This window comes from Taudactylus pleione, unplaced genomic scaffold (genome assembly GCF_031769625.1).
Source record: "Taudactylus pleione unplaced genomic scaffold, aTauple2 ptg000122l, whole genome shotgun sequence".
NCBI classification, from domain to species: Eukaryota; Metazoa; Chordata; class Amphibia; order Anura; family Myobatrachidae; genus Taudactylus; species Taudactylus pleione.
Genome location: NW_028284524.1, coordinates 6,036,840 through 6,056,579, shown reverse-complemented (window position 1 = coordinate 6,056,579; position 19,740 = coordinate 6,036,840). Strand labels below are relative to the sequence as shown.

Genomic DNA, 19,740 nt, shown 5'->3' with positions numbered 1-19,740 from the left:
ATTCTTCACCACACTCTGTGGATGCTAGATTCTTTTTATTCCATGTAGATTGCAGTGTCCAGTTGGTTTTGGGTACTTCATTGAAGATTACCAACTTTGTACGTAACTGTTATGCAAACGTTGGGAGATGTATGGAGTGTGGCCTGTGGCCTGTGGCCTGTGGCTGTGCAAATCCAGTCATCTGCATAAAATGTTGCAGCATCTGCATACAAAGATGCAGCATCATTCCATTACCACAGAAGGGGTGTGGGTATTGCCACGCCAGGGCCATATTCCTTGCATACTGGATTGCTGTCACAAAGTGAGACATACACAGGAAACTGTTGCAACACGCCTGAGTTCCTTGCCACCACTTCCCGTTACCTTCCCAAAACACTCTCAGACTGTCAATCACACTGCAAATAAAGTCACTGCGAGCCACTACAGTAATGGTCTTTGACGCATGCAGTTTACTGATAACCACTGAACTCGGTAAGCATCGGAATAGCGTAAAACTTTGAATCAGGCCGCATGTTACACAGGCAGAGACCTTCCACTGACTTAGCTGTATACTGTCAGATAGGTCTGTTAATGTGATGTTCAACTTAAACTAATCTACTAGATCAATATTATACAGGTCAACTCAATAACAAGCATCAAAGGTTAACAAAACAGGTCAGAGGAGATTTCTTTGTTGCATTTTTATTAAAGTAGTAGATTTAAATCAAATGACAAAAACCCCAAAATATTAAATAGATTTATAATATAAAATGATTGCTTTCTAGAGGCGCCTGCGGTGTTCTTCCAGATTCATTGTACAAAAAGAATAAAAGGGAGTCTCCACGATCACCATTTCCCCGATTATAGAAACTCGCATGCACCTCCTCCGTCCCCAGTGTAAAAATCAATACAGTCAGTTTCAGATTAACCTCTTCATCATAAGGTGAAGCTGATTGCGGCAACAGCGAGCAAGTAATGTAAAATGTCAATACAAAAAGCAATTTTAAGTCCAATTAAAACATAACACAACACATTGGGCAACACCCAAACACACACATAAATATACACATAAGGGTTAAGGAGGAAACCGTAGATTGAAGGATTGGAGATTGTCTGACACTGCAAAGAAATTTGTCCTAGTCTGGAATGGGTAGTGGGAGTGTTTCAAAGTTGCATTAAACCATGAGCACAATATCTAAAAACATGGGCCGTATTAGGCAGGAGACTGTATTAGCTGCATCTGACAGAGTGTGAAGTTGCATAATAATAATTAAGATAAACTAATAATGTTTGGAGTGACTTTGAGGTGGGGAGTATAGCGGGGCTCAGCATAGACAAAAACGTCTAACCGGAAAAACACAGACACACATCAGGACAGATGGCAAGCTGGCCGACACACATAGGCCAAAGCAGTTTGTAACAGGTCAGCCTTACTGGATGCAGCATCAGCGCAAGTTATGCATTGAAGCATGCTACAAGCCAGGTTTGTGCCACACATGACAGCACAGTCTTATTACTTATGGTCTACATAAAATAAAAGTCTTCTAGAAGCAAAAATGGACCACAGAGATAAATTAAAATGTTCACAAGTATCTGAGTTTTTTTGGGAACTATATTCAAGTGTACTATTCCGGTAAATGCCTTCTTTGTAAAAATGAAAGAAAACATGGGCACAGAGTACACCAAGCTCCTGGGTAGAAGTCACATATCCTTCAGAATTTGAACAGGTACCAGGTGCAGTGATGATGGCAGAGCAGGGCACAAGCACAATTAATGCTGCTGGCAATTCTAATTGAAGGGGATGTCCCCTCACGTCCAACGTGAACGATTCTTCATAGAGTGGTCTCGTATGTCAAGATCACATACGGACCTTGTGCTGTAACAGGGGAAGTTTGGAGTGTATGTAGAGTTCTGTTCCTAGCACCTATATCAGTGTCCGTTGTAAGGTTAGAGCAGTTTGAGGTCTCTCCAAGGCCCCTTGACCACACTGGGTCTCAGGCAGTCTGTTTCAAGGTTCCGGTCAGGTGCTATTCCCCTGTTCCTGCTCAAATAACAGCATGGCTAGCTGGGAACGAGAGCCCAGTCCTTCCAGATTGCTCTGCACACAACGGTGATAAATTTCCTCACTGAGACGTGGGTTACAAGCCCGTGGGCGGTACTGCTGTAGAAGAGCTGGCTCCACAGCCCGAAAGACGTGGAGCCCAGAGTAACGAATAAACATCTCGTATATGTCTAGCATCTCCAAGATTTCCTCATTTTCCTGAGCATCGGCTGCCATTTTTGTGCGCGCGGCCATGTAGTCAGCATTGTAGAAGCAGGCTTCATCAAATACATCTCTGTCAAACCGTCCAGCATCTCGCACTAGTTCCAGGGTTGCCAGTGGAGGTTGTTGTCCATGTTCAGACACCTCAGGTTTGTACCCCTGGAAGTGGATGGGGAAATAGACCTGCCAATTGTTGATGGTGTTCATGCGGCAGCGGTTAAGAAACTCTGTGGTGACCCTGCTACCTACACCTGCCAGGAAAAACAAAGTGTCTACCGGGTGCTTTTTAGAGATGATATCCATAAGTCGGATTTGAGAAGGGGCGTCTGTCTTCACACTGATCCATGGGATCTTTATGTCATGATACTTCCGCTCTAAATCTGATATGTGGCTCTTGACCTGTGCAAAGATATCATTTTGGCTCACCTGCTGAGCTTGGAAAGGATCGTAAATGAAAAGCAGAGTGAGAAGGGAGTTCTCGTTGCCCTGGATATCTGTGAAGGCTTGGAGGAAGTGTAAAGCATGTTCTCGGTCCTGTGCAGTCAGGGGTAGGATAATGTTGATGCGACTGGCCTCTGTCACATATGGCATAGGGATGATTTCTACTTCGCTAAGTGGACGGACCAGATGGACACGCTTAGTTATAGAACGACTGTGACCTTTCTGAGTCACCAACTCCAGCTGAAGGTCCAACGTGTACTCCATGCCCCGCGTTGGGTCAAAACGGCGGTATCCATTCAGGAGCTGCTGTTTGCGCACATGCAACACAGGCTGGTATTTGCGGTTTAATTCATCAACGGCTGTGCTAAGGACATCGGTCACATCAGCAAGGTCAGCTCCGATTAACTCGCACTTTGGAGAGTCGTCAATGCAAGAGAAAGTGTGGTCCTCCGTGAAATAGTCCCACCGCAGAACTTCAAAGCGTGTCTGGGGCTGAAAAGGAGAGTTGATCCCCAGGGGCCACGTGGCAGATTGTTCTCCCTCTATAGAAAGGCTGCTTGTATTCCGGATCTCTCGCTGTAAATAGAAGATACCAGAATTTTCATTTTATTATTTTTAAAGATAACAGTATATAGAACAGAATAGCTCAGAAAGAAAGCAGATCATTTGTACTGATAGCCTAACATTATATTTTAAAACCAGCTACAACGACCAGTTATCAATAGACTGGAATGAACATGCAATGATTTGAAAGTATTTCTAATGATGTATGATTGCGGTCAATCATGAATGTGCTCGATCTCCGCATACTGTGTTCTAGGAGCAGGAATTGTATGCGAGCCTCATTGTGTGGTGAAATTATAGGTCCTCTAATAAAAAGGTTCCAAAAATCAGGAAATAAAACAAATATGAGATATGGTAAGAACTTACCCTTGTTATCTCTATTTCTACGAAGTCCATAGGGTTCCACAGGATACCTTAGGGTATAGGTGTGACATCAGTCATCGGGCACCAAAGAGTTAAGCTTTCAGTCTCCCAGGATGCACTAGGGTCCCCCTCCTATACCCCGACCCCGAGCCAAGGCACCTCAGTAAGTTACCAAGCCATAGGCCGGAGGAGGAGAAGGAAGAGAGAGAAAAAAAAGATCTGGACACACACAAGATTCACATTCTCACCAGAGGGAGACGGAAAAACCGGTGACCAGAGCAAAGCCCATCTGCAGCACAGGTGCGACAGGGCGGGAGTCCTGTGGAACCCTATGGACTTCGTAGAAATAGAGATAACAAGGGTAAGTTCTTACCATATCTCATTTTCTACTTCAGGGTCCATAGGGTATCCACAGGATACCTTGGGGATGTCCCAATGCAGTATCCTTTAAGGGTGGGGACGCTCCTGTGCAGAAAGGAGAATCCGCCTCCCGAAGGAAGCATCCTGAGAGGCGAAGGTGTCAAACCTGTAATACCTCACGAAGGTATGGACAGAGGACCACGTAGCAGCCTTGCAGATCTGGACTGCAGAGGCACCACGTCGAGCTGCCCACGAAGGACCCACAGACCTAGTGGAATGAGCCTTCACAGAAGGAGGAACCGGCAGGCCTTCATGAAGATAAGCTTCAGAAATAGCCATACGGATCCAGGCCGCCAAAGTTTGCTTTGAAGCAGGCCAACCCTTTTTAAGGAAGCCATAGAGGACAAACAAGGCGTCCGACTTCCTAAACGAAGAAGTGTGGTCAACATAAGTCCTTAAGGCCCGCACGACATCCAAAGAGGCCTCACCCACTGAAAGACCAGGTGAGTTAAAGGCCGGAACAACGATTTCCTCGTTAACATGAAACTGGGAAACAACTTTGGGAAGAAACTCGGGCCGAGTGCGGAGCACTGCCCTGTTCCCATGAAAAACCAAGAAAGGGGGTTTACAAGAAAGAGCCCCTAAATCAGAAACACGTCTGGCTGAAGCAATAGCCAGAAGGAAAACAGTCTTAGCTGTTAGCCATTTAAGAGCCACTGAGCCCAGTGTTTCAAACGGCGGTCCTTGGAGAGCCCTCAGGACCACAGCCAAATCCCAAGGCGCCACAGGTGGAACAAAGGGCGGCTGAATGCGGAGAACACCTTGCATAAAGGTGCGCACATCCGGGATTGTAGCAATCCTACGGTGAAACCAGACAGACAGGGCCGAAACCTGTACCTTCAAAGAAGCAAGGCGAAGCCCATGATCTAGTCCCGCTTGTAGGAAGGCGAGTATCCGAGACAGACGAAATTCCCGCGGTGCATAACCTCTCGGTCGACACCACTGGAAGAACGTATGCCACACGCGATGGTATATCCTCGCGGAAGACTGCTTCCGAGCTCGTAACATGGTACGCACCACAGAGCTGGAAAACCCCCTGGACCTCAGCATGGCTGTCTCAACAGCCACGCCGTCAAAGACAGCAGAGTCAGGTCCGGGTGAAGACAAGGACCCTGTGACAGAAGGTCCGGTCGTAGCGGCAACCGCAGAGGACTGTCCACGGACAGGCCCTGAAGGTCTGTGAACCAGTGCCGTCTGGGCCACGCGGGAGCTATCAACAGGAGCGTCCCTCCTTCCTGTTTGAATTTCCGGATTACCCGTGGAAGAAGGGAGACCGGAGGGAACAGGTATGCGAACCGGAACGTCCACCGGACGGACAGAGCATCCACCAGAGACGCCCCTTCGTCTCGTGCGAGATCCGTACACCGGCAACTTGTTGTTGTGCCGGGACGCCATGAGGTCGATCTCTGGAAGACCCCATCTGTCCACCAGCAGTTGAAAAACGTCCGGGTGCAGGGACCATTCCCCCGGATGAACGTCCTGGCGACTGAGAAAGTCCGCCTCCCAATTTAGCACTCCCGGGATGAAGACCGCTGATACGGCCGGAAGATTGCGCTCCGCCCATACCAGGATCCGAGAGACCTCCACGAGAGCCGCCCGACTTCGGGTTCCTCCTTGCCTGTTTATGTAGGCCACAGTGGTAGCGTTGTCCGACTGGACCGGTACCGGACGACCCTGGAGAAACCGATGTGCCTGCTGGAGAGCATTGAAGACCGCCCGGAGTTCCAAGATATTGATTGGAAGCTCCGCTTCTGTCGGCGTCCACCTGCTCTGGAACAAGTGTGGACCCGAAACTGCTCCCCAGCCCCGAAGACTGGCGTCCGTTGTCAACAGGACCCAATTTGGAACCCAGAACGGACGTCCCTTGCTGAGATGGGTCGTCTGTAACCACCAGGCAAGGGACAGGTGAACCTCCGGGGTGATCACAATCGTCTGGGACTTCAGAGACTGAGGCAGCCCGTTCCACTTGGACAGGATGAGGTGCTGCAGAGGTCTGGAGTGAAACTGGGTATATTCCACCATGACGAACACCGACACCATGGAGCCCAGTAACCTCATCGCCGAGTGTAGAGACACCCGGCGGCTGTGCAGACAACTGCGCACCCTCGACTGTAAAGCAGAGATCTTCTCCCCCGTCACGAAGCTCCGAGGTGCAGAATCCGCCGAGACGGGATTAGAGTGGACTTCTGCCAGTTGATTAGCCAGCCGTGCCGTTGCAGTAGCGCAATGGTCAGGTCCAAGTGGCGTAGAAGGAGCTCTGGAGATCCTGCCACCAATAAAAGGTCGTCCAAGTATGGCAACATGCGGACTCCCTGCAGCTGCAGAGAAGCCGCCATGACCGCCATCACCTTGGTGAACACACGTGGTGCTGTTGCCAGGCCAAAAGGATTGCAAACCTGAGGAACTGTTGATGGCGCAAAAGAATAGGGACATGCAGGTAAGCGTCCTGTATGTCCAATGACACCATGTAGTCCCCAGGTTCCAGCGCCAGAATGATGGACCGTAGGGTCTCCATCCGAAACTTCGGCACCCGCAAAGACTTGTTGAGAGCTTTGAGGTTGAGAATCGGACGATACGACCCATTGGGTTTCTGTACCAAAAAAAGATTTGAATAGAAACCCTGGCCCCTCTGGGAGAATGGAACAGGCACTATAACTCCAGCCTGGAGCATAGTGTGCAATACCTTCCGCAGCTCCGTAGCCTTGTTCCGGTCTGATGGTAGACTCGTGGTGAAGAATCGAGCCGGGGGTCTGTGCCGGAAAGAGAGGGCGTACCCGTGGGAGACCACCTCGAGAACCCAAGTGTCTGTCGTAGTGACCGACCAACACTGGGCGAACTGCAGCAGGCGGCCTCCCACTTTGGGATCCCCCAAAGGGAGGCCCGGACCGTCAGGCCGCAGGCTTGTCATCTGGCTTAGGGGCCGGACGTCTGGTACTCCATGCCTGCTTCCGGGGCTTGGCCGATTTCTTAGGGCCAGCCTGTCGAGGAAAAGACTGTGGTTTGGGTCTGCCCTGGGCATTATAAGACCGAAAGGACGATGGTCCAGAACCAGAAGGAGCAGCAGCCGACGGGAGACAAGCCGATTTGGCTGCCGCCAGCGTGGCCACAATCTTATCCAGATCCGGGCCGAAGAGAACTTCTCCGGTAAATGGCAACGCCTCCAAACCCTTTTTGGAATCTGCGTCCGCCTTCCAGGATCGCAGCCACAAGGTGCGACGAGCAGCCACCGCTGCTGAGGAAATTCTAGACACCAGAGTACTAATGTCTAAGGCCGCCTCGTTGATATAAGTGTCCGAATCACGGAGATAACCAATCAACTCCGCCTGTTTGGCCGGACAGTCAGAATCAAAAGACGCCTCTAATAAATCCGGCCAGCGCTCAATCGCTCCGGCAACCCAGCAAATGGCCATAGCCGGCCGTGCTGCCCCCCCCCCCCCCGCAAGGGAATAAGCGGACTTCAGGCAGATCTCCACCTTGCAGTCCGTAGCATCCTTAAGGGAGGGGTCACGTGAGAATCCACCTGTGGAGGGGATTCCCACTTTGCAAAATAATTATCCGCGAACGGATAAGCCACTGCCAGGCGCCTCTGCGGCTGGTATCTTTTGCCAGGCTGTTTCCACGCCTCCTCTAAATGGTCCACTAACTGACCCGAAAGAGGAAAGACTGTGGCATCGCTCTTCAGATCTTTAAAAAAGGCATACTTGGATTTAGCCGCTGGGGGAACTTCGTCCTCAATCAAGAAGGCTGTGCGGACTGCCCGAATAAGTCCAGGAATATATACCTTGGACTTAGCGTAAGCGTCCTTAGTATGGAGAGGTTCCTGATCGTAAGGATCCAGAATCTCCGCATCATCAGACGTCCCCTCGTCATCCTCATAAGGAGCCGACAGACGCCACCGGCCGTTTATGTGGCCGCATCACAGACTCCCCTTGCAACACATCCGACAAGTGCTGTACAGAACTCGTCAGGGAGTTAACCCACGCCGGCTCCTGAGAAACCGGGAGCGGGGAAATAGGGAGACTGTGGGGTACCACCAATTGTCGTGGGAAACCCTGCATGGGTGACGACACCACTGACTGCTGGGACAAACCCATCGGCGGAAACGCGGGCTGCGGAGCTAACTGGCCCACTAAGGTTGTAAGCGCCTGAGCGAAACAAGCCCAGGGCGGCTCCTGTACCGGTGCTGTAACCGTAATAGGCCGCGCCATAGACAAACACTGCCGGCAGAGGCCCTCCGCGCTACCCTCCCCCTCCGCTAACGGTACTTTACACGTACACACTGTAGTCGGAGAGGAAAATCACTTTCAGACATGATGGCACCAAGTATGTGACCCCTCTCACCAATTATATATTAAATAGGCGAGAGACCACCCTGCAGCACCGCACCGCAAGGGCTTAGCAGAAAGGACAGGGACAGTAATAAAGCTGACAGTTAGAAGAAAAGTTACAGGCAGCAGCGCTAGCACAGTCACATACAATGCAAAGAAAAATCAATTCCTGTACTAACAGCACTGATCACTCAACTACGCAGACACAGGGCCTGGTAGGACACAGCGCAGCATACACAGACCTGACCCAAATCGGAGGAGAGGTATGCGGGGGGACCCAGACCACGATGCTTCCGTCCAGCGCTTCCAGCAGCGTTCACCATGCGTTGGAAAGATGGCCGCCGAGGAGCAGAGAGGAGGCTGGCCTGGGGGAGGAGCGCTGCTACAGGACCAGTCGGCAGTGTGCAGAGAGGGCTGTGTGCAGCGGGGGAGGCGCCGGCTGTGAGACAGGGAAGGCGCGCTCCCCTGGCATGCATTTAACCCCCGGGACGCCGCAGCGCTACCGCTCTGCTGCGGTCCGCTGTCCCAGGGGGTAGTGGAAGCTCAGGTTCAATACCTGGCTCCACGCTGCAGCCAGTCCCCAGGGAGCCCCCTGCCTGGAGACTCTGGACCATGTGACAGCGGGGACCCACCGCGGGACCCCGCTGCTTACCTGCTGTCCCCCTTGAATCCGGCCATGGTCCGGAACATCTGGGGTCACCGCTAGCTGTGACCCCAGATGCTCACCAGCATCCCCGGATCGGTACCGGCGTTCTGGTACCGGCGGGGGAGTAGGGAAGACAGCATGGAAGTCAGAACTGACTGTCCATGCTGTTCATCCAGATGTGCAGCCACAGCTGCATGAAGAAAAAGCTTCAGGGGCTCTTCTAGCCCCCACTCCAACAGGTGCACCCGGCTCCGGCCGGGCACCAAACTAAACTGAGGTGCCTTGGCTCGGGGGCGGGGTATAGGAGGGGGACCCTAGTGCATCCTGGGAGGCTGAAAGCTTAACTCTATGGTGCCCAATGATTGACGTCACACCTATACCCCAAGGTATCCTGTGGCTACCCTATGGACCCTGAAGTAGAAAAATTGGTGTTGTTTGGTAATCATGTCAAGCACACAGATTCTCAAGGGAAAACATCAAACAATGCTCTGCATACCATACATTGCAGAAACTAGTTTTACTGGTCCTTCATGATGTATTAAAGTTAAAGCTAAGCGCCACATAACCGTTTGAGGTCTCTGGGTTGAGTATTAAGTCCTTAGTGCAAAAGGGAAGGCAGAAAACTATTCTAAACCTTTTGTGCCACTTACTGTTCCACCGAGACATGTAACACTAAAGCAAATATGGACAAGCCAAACTTCTTTTCACTAGCTAAAAATAGTACTATGAAGCACTGAGATGTGAAGTGGAGGAGTGTATGAACTTCGAGAGAAAACTACACAGTGAAGAAACTCTTCAACCAAAATGTATGCCTTTATACCTGCATCTTAACAAACATTGAGACAGATTACAATTTGAAATAGGCCACAGCCTTACAGACTAGACTAACGCTGCCATGCTGCCTGGAATATAGTACAGTATATATAAATTCACCCATATAATGCTCATTTCAGGAAAAGGGTCACTTTGTTATCTGAAGACAGGAGCCTGGAGGAGCCATATTGTGCTGCATTCTAACATTTTATCTACTGTAACTAATCATCGCATTTTTGATCTTTTCTGGCATTTAATAGTGAATGAACAGCATTAACAGCTAATAAGTGCTAACAAACCCTTACTCTGTTATAACAGTGAATGACAGGTCCCTGGTGTAGGATTCATTTAAGTGTAGTCAACCATGCAGCAGTACAGTGGCAGACCTGGGGGGGCGCCCCACTCACCTGCAGCTGTTCAATTTCCTGGTAGGTCTTCTCCAGCTCTAACTGGGCGAAGTGCTTGTGAAGACGATACATCTGCACGGGGTCCAGAACTGGGTGGGCTGTGAATGCTATCTTAAAACGGGGGTCACTTTCTCTTTCAGGGTCAGCATTCTTTCCCAGTTCAAAGTAACGGTATCGTACTCCCTGCACAGACAAGATGATCGGGTCGTTCAGAGTGGTCAATAAATGCATTTCATACATCTATGGGGGAAGGATCACAGACACCATAACTGCAGTTCCTTAATCTAATGGCACTTACTCCTGACACATGATCCAGCAACAGATTCCTATACAATGTGTCCCCTTCACAAACCTGGATTATTGCCAAAACCACAGAATGAGAAGCTGACCATTACAAAAACTGGAAGAGACAGTGGGGTGTGGGTGCGATCTCTCCCACTTATCCATCAGCCACAAACACCTAAAACAAAACACCCTTAGGGAACATCTGGAACAAGCCATCATTTCATACTTCGCACTGATGAGATGGAAGACACAACAGCTCTGCAAGTCAGATAGGACTGTAGAAGCCGGACAACATCCATTACTATTAGTCAGTGGTTTATGGGTGCACAACTTAGCAAAAGTTATTAAAAGATAAAATGTTAGCTCTCTACTGACGTTACTTAAGTGACGACTCAATCCCTTCTTTTTAGGGTTGTGAAGCATTGTTACTTATTGCAGAGACTTGTAAATTATGCTTAAGGCATTACAGAACCTTTGTGGCTCTTTAGAAATAATAATAATTATTAATTTTGTGTTAGTGTAGACTTCATTAGTTTTAACCACAATAGCACAAAAGTTTATCTTTTTAAACTGCATCAGAAAATGACAGGGTTAGTCGGTGTTCAGATCTGATAATTCCAGATCTTACTAGTACAAGGACCCCAATGTATCTGCAGGCTGTCAGTACAGTATACAAAGGCAGCCTTATAAACCCTCTTATTGTGGAGGTTCCAATGCTGCAAGGTGAGAAAACAAACTCTTCTACATCTGCATAGACATGCACGTTCCAATGTTTTACTTACACATGTAGCGGTCTAGCCAAAACAACATGCCAAACACACTACTCCGTGAAAATCACTACTTACAAACATGATAAAATGTGTCAATGGCACAGACTGTTATATAGGCAGCATTTGATACAGTTTAATGCAAATATTGTATTTACTTCCAAAAAAGTGAAATCCAAAGTTTTTATGGCAATAAGGCCATTGGCCTTTCGTACAGAAAGCACTTTAGTGGCCAAAATGCTACATGAATGTAACTCACTATCCATCATAGATAAAGATTTAATTGATGATACTAACCTCATGCTCCTCCTTGCAGTTAACATGTGTGTAATCGATGATGCATCGCCCTAGCCACTCATCAGGCCTGGCACTAAGAATGTCATTACGGCAGCTTTCCAAGTGTGGCTGGAGCTTTTTCAAAAGGCTTCGAGAAAGCAAGTAACCAAAACCGCCATAACAGTACCTTCCCTCAGTGTCACCGCCAATGAATTCCTCAGGCCGACCAAGATAGAGATCAGCATCTATGCTAAGGTGGGCAGCCAGTCTGGAAATCCGGTGGGCTTCTGTGTAGGTGTCATCCTGCACCAGGTAAAACCAGTCAAATTCCTGCACATAATGATCCAACAAATGCTTCATCGTCTGATACATGTTCCAGATGGGTCGATCATCTCCATGGGTCACCACAGTCATGCCATGAGGAAGTTTCCGGCCACGCATCCCTGTGAAGTAGACCAACTTCTCAAGTCGATGTCCTAAGGTCCGATTCACAGCAACTGCCAGGGTGTTCAAGGTGGTCTTCGATGTTAGGACTCCAACAAAGAGCCGCTCTCTGATGCCGAGTTCTGTGCTTATATACCGGGATCTACAACAAGAGGCGAGAAACCAAACATGAAATAAAAAAAACAATCACAGACACTTATTAAAAAACAAAAAGCAACAATTAACAAAAAAACTGTTCTGCATTGAACATGAAAAGAACTTGTGCCATACTCATGTCTCAGTCAAGAAAAGAAAAATCTCTATTATGTTCATTAGATTTATCATCTCTTAAATATTATGAGTGTTAAATAGCAAGTTGCTAAAATAAATATGTAAATTCTGAATATATATATATATCTCTATCTCTCTATCTAAAAGATTTTTTTTTTTTTTTTCATTATTTCAGTAAACTAGCATGGATAGGACTCTCAGTGGCTTTGGGAGTTGGGCTAAGAAATGGTTGAACGATACTGAAGAGTAAAGAGCTATATGATCAGATGACAGAAATAAATCTCCAATACCAGGGCTCCTCAAACTTGGTCCTCTAGATACACATGTCTTGTACACACTAGACTACAGGTTCTCAAACTCGGTCCTATGCAGGTGTGCCAGTGGTGTCTCCGGGGCATACATAAATTATCCACTGCGATAGCCTACGCAGTGTGAGGTCTCATAGCGTGCGTGGCTGTTAGCAATTTCTGAGTAAGGTCAGGGCTTGTGCAACTGTGCGTGAGGCTGCGATGCTACTGATGGTTTTGCTATTCTGCTAAGTGTTACAGATGTGTATAAGGTAAAATTGGCGTCCCTGTGCAGTGCTGCGAGGGCATTGCAATCGCAATGTATTAGCATATCATCACAGTTGAACTGCGTGCGTAATCGCAGCAGCGATCTGCAGTGAATCGGGCTCTGAGTTTGGAAATCACTGCTCTATACCACAATTTACTGCTACATATGCAGAACCCAGGAAAATCAATTTGCTCATGATAATTTCAGTCTAATGCTCATTGATAGAACACTTGTTCTATGTATATGTACATCGTTGCATGCAGTGGCGTATCTATAATGGGTGCAGTGTGTGCGGGACACATGGGCCCTTGGGTCCAGGGGGGCCCCGCACCGCACACACTGCACCCATATTATTTTAAACTTACCTGCCTGTGGTCCCGCGGCGGGTGTCAGCGCTGCTCAGAAAACCGAAAAATGGCCGCCGTCCATTTTCCCAGCGTTCTGCGCATGCGCAGTAGACTCCGGACACACTCTAGTGCCCGGAGTCTACTAATGCTCCGGTGCTGGCCAGCCGCGTCAGTCGGCCGTCGGAGAGAGAGGAGGGGGTCCTGCACGGGGAGTGCACACGGGTCCCCTCCTCTCTTAAGAGGACCCTGGTTGCATATGTAAAGTCTGGGAAGATGTATGTATTCATGATAAGACATTTTGTTTTCGAAACCATATAACTTTCTTGCTGCAGTGACGGTCGGACCTACAGCACACCTTTGCAAAAAAAAAAAAAAAAAAAAAACAACTTTCATTTGAACCTGTTCTCCAGTTTTCTAAAAACACCCTGGAGGATATAGTTGTCCAGCTGGGTGCAGCTCCCATATGTGATTGATAGATTACAGAGGCTGAGGAAACTGCTTACTCCACGTCATACTACAAGTAATGTGAAGTGGATAAAGCAGCTTCCAAACTCCCAGCTTTCAATCAAGTAACCTATTCATTTATAGTTTACAAATATTCAAGAAATATACAGTTACACCATACTTGCCTACTTTTGAAAAGCATATCAGGGAGATTGCGAAAGCCACACTTATGAGCGTTAAAGTGGGCGTGTACTGCTACAGCTGAGAGACGCATTATAAAACTGATCCACATCCAAATGTAAATGAGCCCCAAAGCAGTTAGTAAGATCCATTTGTACATGTAAACACATTGATACTTTTCAGAAAATGCATGTAGCCATTGTGCCTTATAACCAATGCAGGGAAATGATACCAATGATTCTATTTGTGTAAAAATATGTAATAGAAATATTATATATATATATATATATATACACACACACATATACATATACACACACACACACACACACGCAGATAGGTTCGGCACTCCCCATTCCTTAAGCACTTGCCTGCGTGCCCTTGGACAAATCAAGTATGTATCAACTGTAATGCCTAAACGGCAGAACACAACACGCCACTGCAGTACTATGAACAAAGAGATTTTACTTTTTCAACGTTTCTGGGCTATCAAGCCCCGTCATCAGGAATGCAGAAGCACAAATACATATTCCAGCTTACCTTATATATGTTTGGTGGGGATATAAGGTAAGCTGGAATTTGTATTTGTGCTTATGTTTTCCTGATGACGGGGCTTGATAGCCCAGAAACGTTGAAAAAGTTATATATATATATATATATATTATATATATATATATATATATATATATATATATATATATATATATATATACACACACACACACACACACACACACACACACACACACACACACACACACAGTGGCGTCACAAGGGGGTGACACCAAGGTGCAGATTCCCCCCTCAGTGGCAGGAGCCAGGTGCTGCACTGTAGAATTACGTGCAGCACTCGACTCCTGACACAGTGAGGGAGCTGGCACTTCAGCAAGGGTGGTCCCCGGTGTGACAAAAACAAAGCTCGGGCCATGAGGCCACGCCCCCTTCTCCCGGCGCGCGTCTCTGCCGTGTGAACTACTAGCCCAGCAATCACTACTCCCCACACTGGGTGTCAGATGAGGTAGGGACGCCACGCACGCTTCATAATGGGAGCAATCAGGGAGAGTTGGCAAGTTATTTCCTTAAAGCAGCATTGCACCTTGTTCTATTGGATTCTTAATTCATCCAGTACTGGATTAGCTGCAAACCTTATGCTGCATACACAGGACGATTTTCCTGAACGATAATGATATCTGTAGTCGACCATACATACAGGCCAACTTGGACGATTTTGTCAAGATTTGCCTGTAAAGACATGACTTCACTGAAATATCTATCATAGATGTCTATCAGTGTGTACACCCAAAATAGTTTGCCCCACACCACAGAAAGTTGGAGAGAAATCTATCAGCGACATCTTTGGTTGTGCAGGTTGCACCGTGTGTATGCAGCATATGATTAGCTAGGGTCAACATGTTCATAGTACTCCTTTTAATCTCACTTGGGAATGGCCAAAGATAGGGGGTATACATGTCATACTACTTTCTAAATAGAAGGGTGTGCGTCAGGCAGTTCTGCAAACAAGGCCCCAGGACTAACAGATTTGCAAGACATTCAGAGAAAACTTTACAAATCTCAGAATATGGAAACAAACATGATTCAAACAGGTCTGGATTATCTATAGTGCAACCTAGGTAGCAGAGAACGGAGGCCTAAATCGCCTAGCGTAGGGATGGGGAACCTCAGGCCTGGGGGCCGTATAAGGCTCGCGGAATCATTTGGTCTGGCCCTCTGAGCTTTTTTTTTTCCACCTCATCTGGCTATCAGGGTGCCTAAAATGGCACCCTGCAGCCAGAATCTATGCAGCAGTGCCGTCTGGAGCATCCTTAGGACCCTTCAGATGGTCACTGACAATTGTGACCCCGCCCCCATGTGATGTCACAGAGAGGGCATGGCCTCCACCAGCCTTGCAAATAATGTTATATGTATCAAAATGGCCCTCGGCAGAAAAAAGGTTCCCCACCCCTGGCCTAGCAGGTGACAAGCATTGAAGCGATTATCAATGTGGTCTCTGGCCATAAAAAGGTATCAGTCCTACTGGGGTGCTTTTCATCCCGATGGCTGGTCCCTCACTATCCTTCAAACCTATGTGGATCTGAAACTTGAGCCAGAACCAGATGTCCAGAAGAAGAGCTGTAAAAAGTTGTCACAGACACACTTATAAATATGTGTTCGCATCCAGTGGGGGGGGAAGGGCCCTACGCTGTATTTTGCCTAGGGCCTCTGACGTCTCTGCCTCATTAAAACACGGTGGGTCCAGCACTGATCATAATACAGATCCCGTATTTTAACAGTGGATTCCTTTATCATACTTTTGTGATGTCTGTAACAGCTGTGTTTTGTCTTGGTTTAGTTGTACATATAAAGTCTTTCTGTTGGAGGTTCAGGCGCCTCCTGCACGTACTCCAGAGAGAGGATTAGAATATGCAGAGACAGGAGCAGAAGTGAACAGATACCAGACACATCCCCTCTGCCCTCCCCCCAACAGAACAATCACCTGTTTGTGGCCAGTACAGCACCTTGAATAAACTTTAACCTCACACAGTTATATTTAGACACAGCTAAGACCATGAAAACATATACACAGGCAATAATGTATTCTGCCAAAATGTACATGTTTTACAGGTTCAGAATTCAACTCCAGTTCTTCTTTTTTGAAAAACAGAACATGATTTTGCCACAATGTGGTAAAATCAGTAAGCCATGAAGCGTTACATCCGGTATGGTCTTCTTGTGATATATATTAACTACACAGTTCTGTGACACTTAACATATGTGCCCAGTTATAGATCGCTTTAATGCTTCAGAGATTATGTCAAAGAAAGCAAATAACGCCACAGCCATGGCGCACTAGTATTTTCAGAACACAGAGTTTTCACTCTGGGGTTACTCTGCCATCACACCTTATGGGGTTCCGCTGGTTGTCAGCATTGCTCAGACTATACCTACAGGCACTGCTTGGCCAAACTATCAACTCCCCAATGTGGTGTACTAATTGTAGGAGGGCATGTACACAAGCCTGAACACTTTCCATTTACTCTCCTGGTGTCTGTTGGTCTTAAGGTGCATACACACGTAAAGATTTTCTGCCCGGCCATCCAACTAGTTGATTGGTTGGAATGAAAATCTGGAATGATATGAAAGCAAATGACAATCAACAATTTGCTCCCAAATGCCGGAAAATTGACAAAAACTGTTTGAACAAATTGTTTAGATCAAACATTTAACAAACTTGTCTGACGTCCATTTTCATCTGTTTTCTGGCATTTAGGAGAGAATTGCTGATCGTCAGTTACTAATATGTTACCAGATTTTTATTCCACCCAATCAAGTAGTTCGATGGTTGGACAGAAAATCTTTACGCGTGTACCCAGCTTTAGGTCTTCCACCCAGACATTAAGACTAATCTAGCACCATCCAAGCAGTGTTTGGCTTCAGAAGATTTGGAGCTAGGGCCTGGGTGCACAGTAAGGAATCACAGATCGCCAGGGTTCTCTGCCTGGGAACCCCAGGAGGTAACCTCCTTCCAGATTCATCAGAACCCTTCAGGACTGAAGTCTACACTTATGGCCCCCCCTAACCCCAATAGAAAGAAACATTTTTACGTAGAAAAAAAAAATTTCTACGTACACAAGAGGCTGTAGGAAGTAGGCTAGGGCATGACTGGGAACATTTTAGGCGAATATCTGTCAGGGAAGCATGTGAAAATTAGACCTATACTTTCCATCACTCATCTCTAGCCCAGAGTACTAGAATGGAATACCATGATCTAATGAACCAGTCTGCCAAAAATACAAAAACAAAAACACACCCACACATTGAGAACAAAATAAAGTTTATAACACAAGTTAACCAGAACATAGATACTGAGAAGCAGACTAGATCATTATCTGCAGTCAGATCAGTGTGGAGAAACCTTTCCCCAGAATATGACTGACATTCTAAACATATACAGAACACATAGGTGGGAAGTGAACCAACTTGTGTCAAACACAAAATAAGGGTACAGGTTGAGTCTCCCATATCCAAATATTCCGAAATACGGAATATTTTTAGCATGACTGAGAAAGTGAAACCTTTGCTTTCTGATGGTTCATTGTACACAAACTTTGTTTAAAGCACAAAATTATTAAAATACAGTATAAAATAACCTTCAGGCTGTGTGTATAGGGTGTATATGAAACAAATGAATTTCATGTATGTACACAAACATTTTTTGATGCACAAAATTATTAAAAATATTGTATAAACTGACCTGCAGGCTGTCTGTATAATGTGTATATAGAACATAAATGCATTCTGTGTTTAGATTTGGGTCTCATTCCCAAGACACTTGATTATGATATGCAATTATTCCAAAATATGGAATATTCCGTTATCCAAAATACCCCTGGTCCCAAGCATTTTGGATATGGGAGACTCAACCTGTATCTACAAAATAGATCTAACAGTAAAAGCTACTAATCAGCATAATGATCCAGAAACACACAGCTTAGATAGGTTTTATGGAATCGCTGGAGGATTATCAATAAATAGAGCAAACTGAATATTAAATGAACATGGACACTCAGACAGCTTTCTATAAATCCACCCAATCCCACAGTCATCTGGCTTTCTGGATGGTAACATCTCATTCACCTCATGCCAGAGTCTCAGTGAAAGTTATTTTCAGCCAAAATACAGCTCAGGGCAATCTACAAAAGGTCATATCTGACAAAATGATATTTGCCAGTTCTGTGAGAGGTGCAGCTTACATAATAACCATACGTCAGATGCTGCTTCTGATAATGAAGTTTCACAGGAGGTCCTGCCAGCCTGTTATATTCAAACCATCAAATATGCTGCAGCCAAGTCAGAGATGTAAAATAAAAACAGCCGAAATTGAAAAAGATAATTTAGTGCTGCAAATTGGTAACAGTCGCCTGCCCAGGCAGTCATTGTGAGGAGCACAGCTAAACAGTGTAATTGCTTGGAGGAGAATACTAGGGGCAGTGGAAGGGAAGCCAGGGACAGATTGCAATTGTACTTTTACGGGATGTAGTTATACGGCACAGACATCGGGAATTCCGACAAGGGATAGGCATCTTAATCCCGACGCTGGAACGCCGAAGGATGCCAGCCTGAACGAGGCAAGTCTGGGGCGCCCTTAGCGTTCATCGCGGGGTGGGTGGGGGGGGAGAGAGATAGGATTAGGGAGCGTAGCGGGGTTAGGCACCCCTAGGGGGGAGAGTTAGTGTTAGGCTACAAAAAGGCAGGGCAAGTATACTTACCCATGTTACCAACCATCGGGATGACGCTGTTGGTTTTCTGTCAGGAGGCATCCCAACAGCCGGCATTACAAACCCATTCCTACTTTTACATATATCATGAGACATGATGCTGCAAACAATGTAGATCTCCACCCCCCTCCTTTCCAGAGAGAACAGTAATTTTGCATTACAGACAGTGTCGGACTGGCCCACAGGGGTACAGAGGAAATCCTAGGTAGGCCCCCCTGCCTGAGGGCCCCTACCACTGCATTCTCCCTGTAGGCCCCACTGCCTGATGGCCCCTACCACTGCATTTCCCCGGTGGGCCTTTCACTCCTCATTCTGACGCTATGGGGTATATTTACTAAAGTGCGGGTTTTTAGAAGTGGAGATGTTGCCCAATCTTCTAGAAGGTGTTAGATAAATGTTAAGTAAAATCCGACTGGTTGCTATGGGCAACATCTCCACTTCTAAAAAACAGAGAACTTACACAAACACTTGCACCACAGAATACACATACCTACATATAAATATATATCTTGTATTATATTATATATACACACCCACACATATATATTATATCATGGGACTCAAATCCAAAACAGGGTCACTTTCAATCAATCAGTCCCGGTCCTCATAAACTTGACTCACTGCCGGTCTGTTAGCACTTAGACCACACACATCTGGTCGGCGTCTTCCCCT

General features: G+C 46.8%; 1 protein-coding gene across 1 annotated transcript in view; it reads right to left on the bottom strand.

Annotated features, from left to right (window-relative positions):
- Positions 1 to 665: 665 nt before the first annotated feature.
- The window catches only part of CHPF (chondroitin polymerizing factor), a 34,556-nt gene continuing 15,481 nt past the window's right edge, over positions 666 to 19,740 (bottom strand). Inside the window, exons 2-4 of the mRNA XM_088472296.1 lie at positions 11,574 to 12,138; positions 10,225 to 10,407; positions 666 to 3,259 (exon numbers count right to left, since the gene is read on the bottom strand). Of these exons, the coding sequence (XP_088328422.1) occupies positions 2,000 to 3,259; positions 10,225 to 10,407; positions 11,574 to 12,138 (2,008 nt within the window). The 3' untranslated portion in view covers positions 666 to 1,999. The remainder of the gene's footprint in view (positions 3,260 to 10,224; positions 10,408 to 11,573; positions 12,139 to 19,740) is intronic.